The 13,052-nt window shown below is 32.5% G+C and overlaps 1 protein-coding gene across 2 annotated transcripts; it reads left to right on the plus strand.

Annotated features, from left to right (window-relative positions):
• The first annotated feature begins 6,846 nt into the window (after positions 1 to 6,846).
• Positions 6,847 to 11,473, plus strand: LOC134725661 (eukaryotic translation initiation factor 4E-binding protein 1-like). 2 transcript variants are annotated; one of them, XM_063589672.1, is made up of 3 exons: positions 6,847 to 7,135; positions 9,267 to 9,434; positions 10,773 to 11,473. In XM_063589672.1, exons 1-3 carry the CDS (start codon positions 6,997 to 6,999, stop codon positions 10,811 to 10,813), a joined length of 348 nt encoding a protein of 115 aa, XP_063445742.1. In that variant the 5' UTR covers positions 6,847 to 6,996; the 3' UTR covers positions 10,814 to 11,473. The 2 variants fall into 2 exon arrangements, with proteins under 2 accessions (XP_063445742.1, XP_063445743.1); XM_063589673.1 differs by having other exon boundaries at positions 10,776 to 11,473.
• Positions 11,474 to 13,052: the final 1,579 nt, after the last annotated feature.

Genomic DNA, 13,052 nt, shown 5'->3' on the forward strand with positions numbered 1-13,052 from the left:
AATTTGAAGTCCGATCAACTTGAAACTTAGTAAACATGTTTCCTATGGTATGATCTTTCTAATTTTAATGCCAAATTAGAGATTTTATCTTATTTGCACGGTCCACTGAACATAGAAAATGATAGTGCGAATGTGGCATCTGTGTACTTGGGACACATTCTGAAACAGAAGTGTTGTATGAATTGAGTATCAACATTGACTGAATTATATTCATGCAACAAAAGTAATAACTAGATGCTCTTAAGAGCCTGTATCGCTCACCTGATTCTACATTGGTTTTTGAAATCATATAAAAATTATAAGTAACAACACAACCTCATAAGGAAAGGAACATTCAGGCTATGTTTGATTTCATTCAAAAGTCCCCACTGGCGGCCATCTTGGATGATGGATTGGCTACAGAGTAACAACACTTGGTCAGAACCTCATAAGGAACATTCATGCCATGTTTGATTTCATTCCATTCAGTGGTTCTCTAAAAGAAGTCATTTGTATGCATTTCCCATAGGGTCCTATGTTAAACTAAGTCCAACGCTGGCGGCCATCTTGGATAATGGATCGGCTACAAAGTAACAACACTTGGTCAGCACCTCATAAGGAACATTCATGCTATGTTTGGTTTCATTCCATTCAGTGGTTCTCTTTTCCCATAGGGTCCTATGTTAAACTAAGTTCCCTGCTGGGGGCCATCTTTGATGATGGATCGGCAACAAAGTAACAACACTTGATCAGCACATCATAAGGAACATTCATGCCATGTTTGGTTACATTCCATTGAGTGGTTCTCTAAAAGAAGTCATTTGTATGCATTTCCCATAGGGTCCTATGTTAAACTAAGTCCCCCGCTGGCGGCCATCTTGGATGATGGATCGGCTACAAAGTAACAACACTTGGTCAGAACCTCATAAGGAACATTCAATCTATGCTTGATTTCATTCCCTTGAGTGGTTCTCTAAAAGAAGTAATTTGTATGCATTTCCCATAGGTTCCTATGTTAAACTAAGTCCCCCGCTGGCGGCCTTCTTGGATGATGGATCGGTTACAAAGTAACAACACTTGGTCAGCACCTCATAAGGAACATTCATGCCATGTTTGGTTTCACAAATCTTGCAAAGCAAATGTTCTACCTCTATGACAAATATATTGTTGTCCCTGCAATTAAAGTACCAACAAACATCGTTTTTCTGTGTAAATCACATTACACAAACTGCTTGATAAATTAGTTAGGTATATTGACAATTCACTTGGACACTCAACATATACTGACAAGACAATGACCAAGGAGAAATTCCTGGTTGATAATAGGTATGAGGATGAGACACTTGTAAAAAAAAGTCAGGACGACAATTTAGGTAAAAAAAATTCAGGATAAACTAAAAAAAAAAAGGTAGGACCGAACAGAGTGAAAAATAAAAAGGCAGGACAGAGATTACAGCTAAAAAAAAGGCAGGACAAAATTTGTCATCCTAGCCCCTATCTAAAACTTACAATCTGAAGAAACTTGATTTTTTTTATTGACATCATGTGTTTTACATCTGGAAGACGCTTGTTTTCAATAACCAATCGGCTTTCCCATGGAATCTAACTGTGCTCCTCTTCTGTCGACTTTTTCTTTAATTCATATGTGGCTGACTTCATACACGAACTTAGATACTATTATTCTTCGACTTACTTTCTGCTATATAAATGGTTTCCTCTCACTAAATAATTAAAAGATTGATCGACTATGGTGAACGCATCTATCTCACCGAACTATATGATACAATAGTTACAGTTAAGTCTGCCACATATCTTGACTTGCATTTAGATATTGACATTGAAGGACATTACAGCAAAAGTAATGATTTCAGATTCCCAGTTGTAAAGTTTCCATTTCTGTGTAGCAACATTCCACTGCGCAGCGCATGTATGTGTAGTTTATATCTCCAAGTTGATACGATAGTCCATGACTTGTGTTTCCTATCATGATTCTCTTGTTTCTTGGTAGATGATTACATCTCATAAGGAAGGCTAGATTCACCAGTTTTGATGTTTAGTGAATCTGATCTATGTCGTCGCAATCAAGGTTTGACGTCGGAAATGCTCCCCCAATCTTGTCCTCCTTTTCCACGAATGTGACCTACCGAATTAGATTCAGCACCGGGCTTGTTCTTTGGTGGAGTTTGTTGCTCAGTCTTCCGGTTTTTTGGTGTGTTTTGTATTCTGTTGTTACGGTCTGCATGTTGGGTTTAGTTGTTTTTTTAGGCAATGTGTTTATATACGTCTTGAGAGTTTGAATGTCCCTTTAATATCCATTATTCGAAATGTTAAAAGATCGATAAACTTTTCAGGTTATTATAATCATTAAATGAATCACTATTTCTAAGAACAACAAAAGATGATTTAAACGGTGTAAATGATTAGTGGATAGTTACAAATAAAAATCAGATGTTTGCTCATTCTACCATCTAAACCAGAGATGAAGAAAAAATGCAATTAAAACAAAAATTAGGTTTTTTAAAATACAAATTGGTACATATGCAACAAATAACATGACACCAGCCCAGGCAACAAAATGCTTTAGAAAATGCGAATGAGAAAGCGCATTGTCTTCCTCTACAAAAATATACACTATTTTGTGGCATATACCAGACAGATTAACTAACCGTGTTCTATCCGACATAATAACAAGACATCATTCAAGCAATTACACTTGCAAACCTATACAGACCACTATGGTTAAAAAAATCATTTTACCTAGAAAAATATTAAAATGGAGCTGGCTTGCAGTCAAATTAACATGTACTCTTGACTGTTTCCCAGAACCTGAGACTACTAGATCTATAACACTTAGATCTACTTATAATATTCTCGGCGAGAAAATTTCCGTGAATATCTATTTCAAACAAACATATTATATAAATGAAACCAGAGACATATATACACATATGTGTATATATGTCTCTGATGAAACCTTTACTGTATATAGTTTAACCAAAATGTACAGCCAAAACGGACGCTCATTTTTGGTCGGAATGTTTTTATTGGATGTCGGAAGAAAATTGACCACATGTTTTACACCCTTTAGTCATCCTTGGTGTTCTTTATTTATTACTCAGTTTTAAGTATCAGAGACCATGCAGTGATATTGTTGGCTTTTTTCAAAACTACCTCTACTTTTTTTATTGGGAAAATATGCGTCATTTTGATCAAATTAGGAAATTTATAATAAACCATGAATTTGACTGGAACTTCAATTTGCAGACCCCTTTTCAAGAGGTAAACCCTCATTTGAAATGAGTGTTTTTCCGTTTGTATTCATATCCAATTTATACTACTGAGACTGCACTGCTTGGGAATAATTTTAAGCCATTTTTTCAAATTGAGATTTTTCTCCAGGGGGAAAATCCTGTATTCTCCGGTAATTTAAGCAAACATATTACAGAGTATATATGTCTCTGGTCGTATAGTGATAATCAAAATTAAATATGTATAAATCCGATAAAAAAATATCTCTGAATCATGAATGAGCATTAGACCAAGGAGGCTTTGCGTAATTTAAGAATTTGAACCAATCAAATGTTACCTTACAATATGTTATACCATTTAAAGGTTCAAATATACCGACCGTGCAATTGCAAGGGCTGTATAGCCAGTCAATGTCGTTAAAAACTTCCATTTGTTGGTTCAAATATCGTTTTTGATATTTATATTGTTATTTGCTCGGGGCACACGCGTAATGTCAGACTATTATATGCAAGGTCTAAATATTTATCATATCATTGACAAGTAAAACTTATACTATAAAACGGACCACTGATTTGCGTATCTGTTTACATGTCGTCATCTAAGGTGATGACATTATGTGGGGTTACGAAAATGCGAAATAAATAAGTCCTCTATTAAATCTGCTTACAAATTGAGGATCAGTGAGGTTCACTAGGAAATGGAATAAAGTCGCACTTATAGTACAGCCACCCCAAACTAAGTTTAAACCTCAATCTAATTGCAACAGAAAATATTTTAGTTCTAACCTATAGAACAAATGATATATACAGAAGTTCCATAAAATTCTAACTGGCGGAAAACTCAAAATCAGCATTTTAAATTTCCTATGGAAATAATATTGGAAAAGGGAGATAACTCCGCCAAAATTAATCTTTGTCAATTTTTGGTTTATTTTCTTAAAACATATGAAAAGTATAATATTTGATGGAGTTAAAAGTTCGTATTTAATTATGACTCAATTATATTTAATAATCCTCTGCTCATGAAATGTACAAAACCGTAGAATAATATCTAAATACGTTTTTATTTTGTGTGTGTAGATTTTGCACCAATGATTATTTTGCTATTTTTAATCATGTATATTAATACGTTTACGTGTTTGTAAAACATGATTTTATAATATCATCTCTATCTATCAAAATTTCTGCAAAACCTAATGAAATTCATTAAAAAAATCATATCATTTTATACCTTCTTTTTTTAATAAACTGAGACTACCTGTATATCGCTGTGTTATAACAGTCTCAGAAATAATCAATTTTAATTTTAATATTTTCGGTCATGTTTATACTTGACTCATTCAGAGACATATAAATATGTCTCTGACTCATTTAATAAATGAGGGGGGGGCAAGGGGGGTCCCCATAACAGCAAAACAGTGAATTGATTTGGTGAAAAACAGATAACAAGGAATTGAAAAGGGACAATAACAGATAACAGTAAATGAAATATGAAAATAAATCTGTCAAGGACCAATCCAGTAGATGAATCGTAGATCTTGGTATATAACTTGTGGTATGGACCTAGAAAATTGTAATTTGTGTAAACAATAGGCAGTTCTACCTTGGTTGATTTTTTTTTCGTAACTTGTACAAGAACCTATAGTATGGATGTTGATTTTTTCTGAACGAAATTACTAGTTTCTGTTTTTGATGTAGGGATATTTTTAATCTTAGGCATTTGAGGAATCAATTTTTAATGAATTAAGTTTTTTTTATTTAATACGTGTAAGTAGTGCAGCCAGTGACACTTTATTATCAATTTTGATATTTAGATTTTTTTATTTCTGAAAAGCAATATATATACTTTACAAGTATTAAAAAAACATTGATGCACAGTATACTTTTTTTATTTAATGACCTTATGATAAAACTTACTTATAAAATACAAAAATACCCAGATCATTGGAGACAGGACATGTAACTGACACACGCATGCCAGTTATGGTTATTCTGATAAAAGAAATTGACTCGAGTGACAATTCCGATAGTATAATAGAAATTGGACCTAGTGAAAATTTGAATGACACCAAGTGAAACACCAAACATGCATCTTTATGTGAAATTATAGAATACGGAACATTTGGGTACAGCATTGGAGAAGCTGTAGGATTTTTAAAAGGGTATTTGTCGAAAAATTAAACTGAAGACACATCTTTATTTGCATCAATGGTTTCTGAGCTCCAATTTTCGCCATGTGAAGCAGTTAAAAAACTTTTAAAAATATGGTGGTCAGGTTTCTCTTTCATGTAAATGAGAAGAGAAGGAATAGCACTTATAATATTAATGCTTAAAGAAAAAGATATTGTATAATTCCCAAAGCCATAATTCAAACCCATACCACTTAGTAATGTAAAACAATGCAAAAGAGAAAACTAACTGCCTAATTTATCCACAAAAAAGTGAAACGAGAAACTTAGTAACACAGGAACAAACTACAACCACTGAATCCCGGTTCCTGACTTGGAAGTAAGCACATACAGAATGTGACTGCGTTAACTTTAGCATTCTAGTTGGTGTCCAATCCTCCCCTAATCAGGGACAGTGGTGTAATAGTACAACATAGATTATTATGTGGTCATTGAATAAAAGAAACTATAGTTTGTACCAATGCTTTTTCTCAAACAAAATCCATATTATAAATTATTGTTCAAGTAATAAGTGAATTATAATTTGTACAAAATGCTACATGTTCACAGACAACGGAATTTATTACAAAGGATAAAAATAATATATACTGGAATTGTCCTGGGTCCAATTGGTTTTAATATGTTTATGTGATTTATGTTTCTGAAATTCTTCTGCAAATACAGGGCCACACGAAATTACCAATAGAAAGACCCCATTAGAGATACATTGTAAGAAGATGTGGTAAGCGTGCCAATGAGATTATTATCCATTCAAATCACAATTTTCAATTATCTTCAATTTCTAAGGAACATGCGGAAGATTGGCTGTCAAAATGCTAATATTCCAATTTTCAATAACAGTTAACAACAAATAGATTCTCACAATAACATATAACAAAATAGAAAATAGTCCTATAACAGCTAACAAAAAATAAGTCAATAACAGCTAACAGTAAATATATTTTCTAAATAACAGATAACAAAGAATTAAAATGCCCCATAACAGCATAACAGTTAAACCCCTTGCCCCCCCTCATAAATGGTCTAACTTTGGATAACATATTGTGTCGTTGTAGGTTCTGTTTTTCTGTCATAGTTTTTGGAATGAAAATCATAAAATTTGATACAAATATAGTCTTTCAAGGACAATAACTGTCATACTGTCATACATATAACATGATAACTCAAGTTCTACAAGGGATCAACAAAATAACAATGTAATCATTGAAATACTTTGTGTACTAATGTTCTTTTTTTTTAATTTTGTGTAAGTAATTGGGACTAGACATGTGCTTTTATTTTTATGAAAGACATATAAAAAATCATTCAATACAATTTCATTTTCATTTTTATAATCTCAGTATTTTGAAATTAAACTATTTTAAATTCCACCGCCTCACGAACTATACAACGTAAACAAGGAAGATGACCACTTCGTTTACTTTCGTAGGTTTGGCGGAAATTACGAGGTCAACTTGCCATGTGACTTGTTTGTGTTTTGGTCGGAGGTGAACGAGAGTACAACATTCTACAGACAGACAGAAGTGAAGGAGAAAAGGCTTGGACGTATTTTTAAACACTTTTCGTTAATTAATCTTAATATGTCAAAATCTGGGTCTCCTCAACAACATGTTAAAGGACAGAGTATTCCCAGACGAGTAGTGTTAAACGATTTATCCCAGCTCCCAAATGATTACAGTACGACACCAGGCGGTTCGTTATTTTCTACAACTCCAGGAGGTGAGCGCATGTCTTCTCTTATTGTTTTATTTATTTACATTTTATGATAATATTTGCAAATGCATGTCTTGAATAGTTATTTAAGTTCTGTTACAGTATGCAGATTTTGTTGTTTGTAAACAAGCATGTTTATTTCAAAATGGCGTCTTACTAATGTTTTTGCAGCCATGTGACCCATATTATGTCATTCATGATTTAGGTCACAGTAACTCTGCCTCATAAACAGGCCAACGTGAAGTTTGTTTTTGTTTGTTTAGTTAACATTTGAATATGATTATCCCTAGAGTACATACACACAGTGGCAACAAGTTGTGTATATAAAAAAAGTCAACAATAATATTTAATACATCAAGGATTTGTATAGTACATTTCTTATATACATCTATACATGTTTTGCATGTAAAATTTAAGAGCTTTGCTTTTTCAGAATAATTTTGCAGTGTAGAGACCTTTTTATTAATAACCAAATGCTATGCACACCCATATACACGTAGGTTTTGTGTTTATAGAATAGATTAAACCTGTTAAATTTAGTACATACACTCAGTACATACATGTACATGAAATTACAGTAACAGTAATTTGAGTAAACATACTATCTGATACATGTACTTTGCTTTTGTCACAAAATTAAATAGTTATGATGCAATAATTTCAACCCCTCAAACTTGCTTATTGAACTCTGTTCAACTAATAATAGATTGACCTATTAATTTAATATATATAGGTCAATCATTGTATTGTGGGTACACATGTACACCATAATGATGCATCAATTTGGTCATAAGTCTTTCAGGTGTGAATTGTAAATAAACATGTATATTAAACTGAGTATTTATCTGTTCCTGCTATTGAGTAATTACATAATGCTACATGTACATGTACCTTATGTAATTGTACAGTAGATATGTTATCATTTCTTAAATAACAAACTGCAGCACTTGTCCTTATTGATTAATTAAAACAGGAGTCATTGACCTGATCTGCTTTGTATATATATATATATATATTATATATACGAGTCTAAATTGAAAACTACGTTCAAACCTATGACTGCGTTGGATAAAAAACGCAATTTTTATACGTGTGCATGTCAAACAAATTTCGTTGTAGAAGGGTCTAAAAACAGCACAAACAACATTTTCCAAAAGACCAAAAGAGTGAAAAAGTATATTTACACAAAACGCATTTGACTAACAGGTCGAACAACTGATGTTCTTTAACCCTGCTGACTGCCATTGGCGATTGCCAAATAAAATTGATCACAAGTTGTAACAAAATGGATCTTAATATAAATTTAATACGTCAATATATTAATACATGGATTTAAACCAGAGCAAGGTGATTAGTGTTTTTTTCTCTATAGTTCTGATATGACAATTATTGAATTGTAGTAGTCATGGTAGTGGACCGATGAGTTAACATGAATACAAACTGTTTAATATTATTCAGGTTCATCCTTGAGTATGAAATTTGGTATAGTGTTAACATCTGTTATTTCTCATGAGTCATTTTACTGTTATATCATTCATTGATTTGAACAATAGAAAATAAATAAAGCAGAAATAAACATTTATACTTAAAGAAATTTTGTCATACATGTATTTTATCAGGCATGTTTTCAATTTCACATTTTCTGATGTTGAATAACAAATTGACAGTGTATGCAATGTTGTTGTTTATGAACAAATGTACATGATTATACATTATACTGTACATGTCATTGACCGACTTGTAGGAAACACGTAATTTTGTACATGTATCCTTGCGGTGAAGACCTCTTAACTGGCCAAGGCTTACAGTACTTCACTAGCTCTTGAGAAGAATTGACTAATCAATAGATAAATTTTGTTAGACTAAATGACATTCAGAAATCTGTAATTAAATTTCTTTTATTTTTTCACTGTTTATTTACATAATAATGAACACACTGGTTTTTGTCTGTATAAGCAATGCTGAAAAATTACAAATTATATTATGACCAACAATTGCTTGGTAAGTGCATTTGTAGGTACAAGTCTAGGAGAATAACAAAATGTTCATTCTTTGTTTTTCTTCTAAGAGTTTTTATGCTGTGTGTACACAATAGTACATGACCTATGAATTATTAAGTTGAAATGTTATTTTTTAGGAACAAAGATTTTTTACGAGAGGAATTTCTTGATGCAGTGTAGGAACTCCCCGCTAACTAGAAGTCCTCCACCAAATATGGCAAAGATTCCAGGGGTTACTTGTCCTGGGGAGGTTGATGTCCCTAAAGAAAATGGCACAGAAAATATCCCAGTTCAGAAAAAAGATAGTAAGTACATCCTAAATAAAAGATGAATTGAAGAATTTGTCTGAAATATTTTCTTCACAAAGTAATTGTGTAGAACTGTTATTATTAGAAAATAGAGATTAAAATACCTCTTAAAATTTAATATAACCATGTAATTTGGATATTTGTTTGCTTAATTTTATATCATAGAAACTGTGATGAATCTTAATTAGTTTAGGAACAGAATTTTATATATTAAATATATAATAGAAATTAGGAGATGTGATATGATTTCCAATGAGACAAACATGCAGTGTATAAAAGAACAATTGACAAAAGATGTGAACATACATTACAGGTCACCAAAATTAACTTGTTTTGACAAAATGAGCAACAACCCCTGTTATATTGATATATTTACTATATATATAATAGTAAATACTGATAGTCCTCAGGGTTGTAGATATACATTGGTTGCACTATACAATATACACACACAAGGTTATTCAGTGAAAATCTTCCTTGTTGATCATGAGTAACTTACTAGAACAGTCATTCAAATTGTTTAGTTCATGTTATTAAAAGGTGTTACAGTGAATCCTGTTGCAGTGACACATTAGCATGATACTTACAGTGCAGTAAATAAACTATAGTATACAGACATTTATTTTAACAATTTCAGTAACTAAACTATACTGAAATGCATTCTGAACATTAAAACAACTTAACTGTAAAAATTGTACAGTGTTCAATTCACAGTACTTTTAAAACAGTGTACAGAATGTTAATATAACTATCAATTTATACTTTTTCCCACTGAAGTTAGTTCATGAGTTTGTCAAACTATAAAATGATATCTCACTAAAATATAGCCTTTTGCACTATAGAATCCAAACAATAGGATTGTTAATAAACAACACATAAACAATATCATATTTTAACATTGACAACAAAGAATCTACCATGATGTAACTTGTTGAAGCCGACATCAATCATGAAATAAATACTGTGGAGAAATATTCTTAAGCTGCTATTTATTTCCAATCTAAGTTTGTTTCTAATATATTATAAACAATAGGTGAACTATATTTGTTGCATAGATTGAATGTAAGGTGTATATGTCTGTCTGGTTTGGTTGATCTGACCTTGACCTCATTTTCATAGTACATGTATGTACATTAATTATTAATATTATAACTGTAGTGTATATATATATAGCCACTATCATAACCCAACACAGAGCTGCAGACAAAGTTAATGTAAAAGTTCTACAGAGAAACAGAAAACAGTATGGCATCACTTTTTAAGTAGTTAAAAACAATTATAATTTATATCACTAAAACATGTACCTTTTTTGAAACATGTTAATTTATTTTTTAGAAGCACATGAAGACCAGCCACAGTTTGAGATGGACATTTAAATCACTACCCATGATGCCTTTCACTGACATATCTTCTTTAGATATTTTCCTTATTTAGCAACATCATACATGTAATAATGACGATTTCTGAGCTTATTTTCTTATTTTTCTGTGATCTATTTGATATTAGGATAGTTGTAAATGAGTGACACTGTTACATGTACATGTCACAGCAGTTGACACGTCCATATAAGGAAGTAGAGTCATGGCAGACGACACATCCTTATTAGGCATTGTTATTAGGCTGTTGAGAAGTGGTAACAGAATGTTCTCACACAATGTATGTCTCAAAAGATTGATACTGGAATCTGTTAAGTGCTAAAAAATACTTGTTTTGAATAGAAATCATGTGTTCAGATTAAAGTGCTACTGTTAGGTTTTACTAATTGATGTATACACAAGGAATGATAATTCAGCAATAATATGAATTTGGTCAAGTTTCACATAATAATAACTCTTGTTTTATATAATGTCTCTGAAGTTTTGTAGTTTTGATAATCAGTTTGTTTTCTAAATAATCTGTCTACAATACTTCAGTTCTGCAAGGAATTGGGTAACAGTTCTGCAAGGAATCGGGTAGCATCATGAAGGTGTGATTTCAGAGATATGTAGTCATGTTTTATGATATCTATTGTTTTAATAAAGTTTGTAAACATTTTATTGAGTGAGCCTTTCTTCACCAGTTTATAATGTTGTCATCAATTACTTGAAAATTTTTGTCGATAACGAGATATTTCTGTGACTAGGTTATCTTTATGCAGATTTATCTATTTAGGCCACATCAAACTTTAGACACATTCCCTGAAATTTCATTGTTACATTTCCCCTCTTATAGTATGCAGGAATGTTGGTGGGAAAGAAAATGGCAATCACATTTTGTCAGAGCCTTTAAACTGTCTAGGGTGTTGTGTATGTTCAAAGTGGAATTTGATCCATTTATGTGAACCTTTGCCATTAAAAAGGAATTTGTCCTTTGTTAGGGCCCCGCCTTTAGGCGGGTCGCCCTATAGTGATCAGTCTGTTTTTCCGTCCGTCCGTAACACTTTAACTTTGTGTCCGCTCCATATCTAGAGAACCATTATGATTTCATACTTGATGACATGACATGATGTATGTACAACTTCCAGGTCAAAGGTCAAGGTAAAAAAACTTTGGTTTCAGTTGACAACTGTGTGTCCAGTGGTGAAGATCGTGTCCGCTCTATATCTTGACAACCGTTATGATTTCAAAGTTTATACTTGACATCCATTTTAACCAACACCAGAGGATGTGTCATGATGTATGTACAACTGCCTAGGTCAAAGGTCAAGGTCAAAAACTTTGGTTTCAGTTGACAACCCTGTGTCCTGAGGTGAAGATCGTGTCCGCTCCATATCTAGATAACCGTTATGATTTTATACTTAATACTTAACATGTTTATTAACCAAAACCAGAAGGTGTGTCATGATGTATGTACAACTTCCTAGGTCAAAGGTCTGTCTGTTGGTTTGTCCATCGCTAACAAAGTTGATCCACACTATATTTTGAGAGGGCAGCTGTTATTATTTCATACTTTATACCTGACAAACATTTTCAACTTAACATATATATTAACCAACACCAGAGAATGTGTCATTATGTATGCATCCTAGGTCATTCTGTCCATCTGTTCGTTGTTCTTGACAAATTGTGTCCGCTCTTCCTCTTGAGAACCGTGTTATATTTTTCTGAAAGTAAAATCCATATTTTTCAAAAAGTTGAAGCCCTCAGCAATTTTTCATTTTTTAACATTTAATTGGCATTCTTTTTTGGTGGGTCATAATATATTGAAGGCATAATTCTAAAAATATGTGACAAATATCAATTGGGCAGCACCTTTAAACATATTGTTCAAACATCAATCCATATATCCAGAAGTCACCTTAGAGTAGTCAACAGAGGTATTAAAAGATCTTGATTTTGCAGATGGTGTTGCCCTCCTGTCAGCAACAAGAACACAATTGCAAGCCAAAATTGATGATATACAAAAGATTGGTAAAACAACTTATAAACAACAAAAAAAGTAAAATAATGAGCGAAAAGGCAAACATCATCCAGTCTATTACATAGGACAACAGAGAAATAGAGATGGTAGACACCTGTGCATATCTTGGAGCGGACATAGATACCACAGACAATGAAACAGCCGACATAAGTAAAAGAATAAAACAAGAGGCCCTAAAGAGCTTGTGTCACTCCTCTTGGTCTATGTCAGGGAGGA

The sequence above is a fragment of the Mytilus trossulus genome, chromosome 7 (genome assembly GCF_036588685.1).
Source record: "Mytilus trossulus isolate FHL-02 chromosome 7, PNRI_Mtr1.1.1.hap1, whole genome shotgun sequence".
Taxonomy (NCBI): Eukaryota; Metazoa; Mollusca; class Bivalvia; order Mytilida; family Mytilidae; genus Mytilus; species Mytilus trossulus.

Excerpts from the sequence above, each read along its gene's own strand:
- LOC134725661 (XM_063589672.1), top strand. The coding sequence starts at position 6,997 with ATGTCAAAATCTGGGTCTCCTCAACAACATGTTAAAGGACAGAGTATT. Across the intron at positions 7,136-9,266 it reads ATTTTCTACAACTCCAGGAG|GAACAAAGATTTTTTACGAG; the intron begins GTGAGCGCATGT and ends GTTATTTTTTAG. Across the intron at positions 9,435-10,772 it reads CCCAGTTCAGAAAAAAGATA|AAGCACATGAAGACCAGCCA; the intron begins GTAAGTACATCC and ends TTTATTTTTTAG.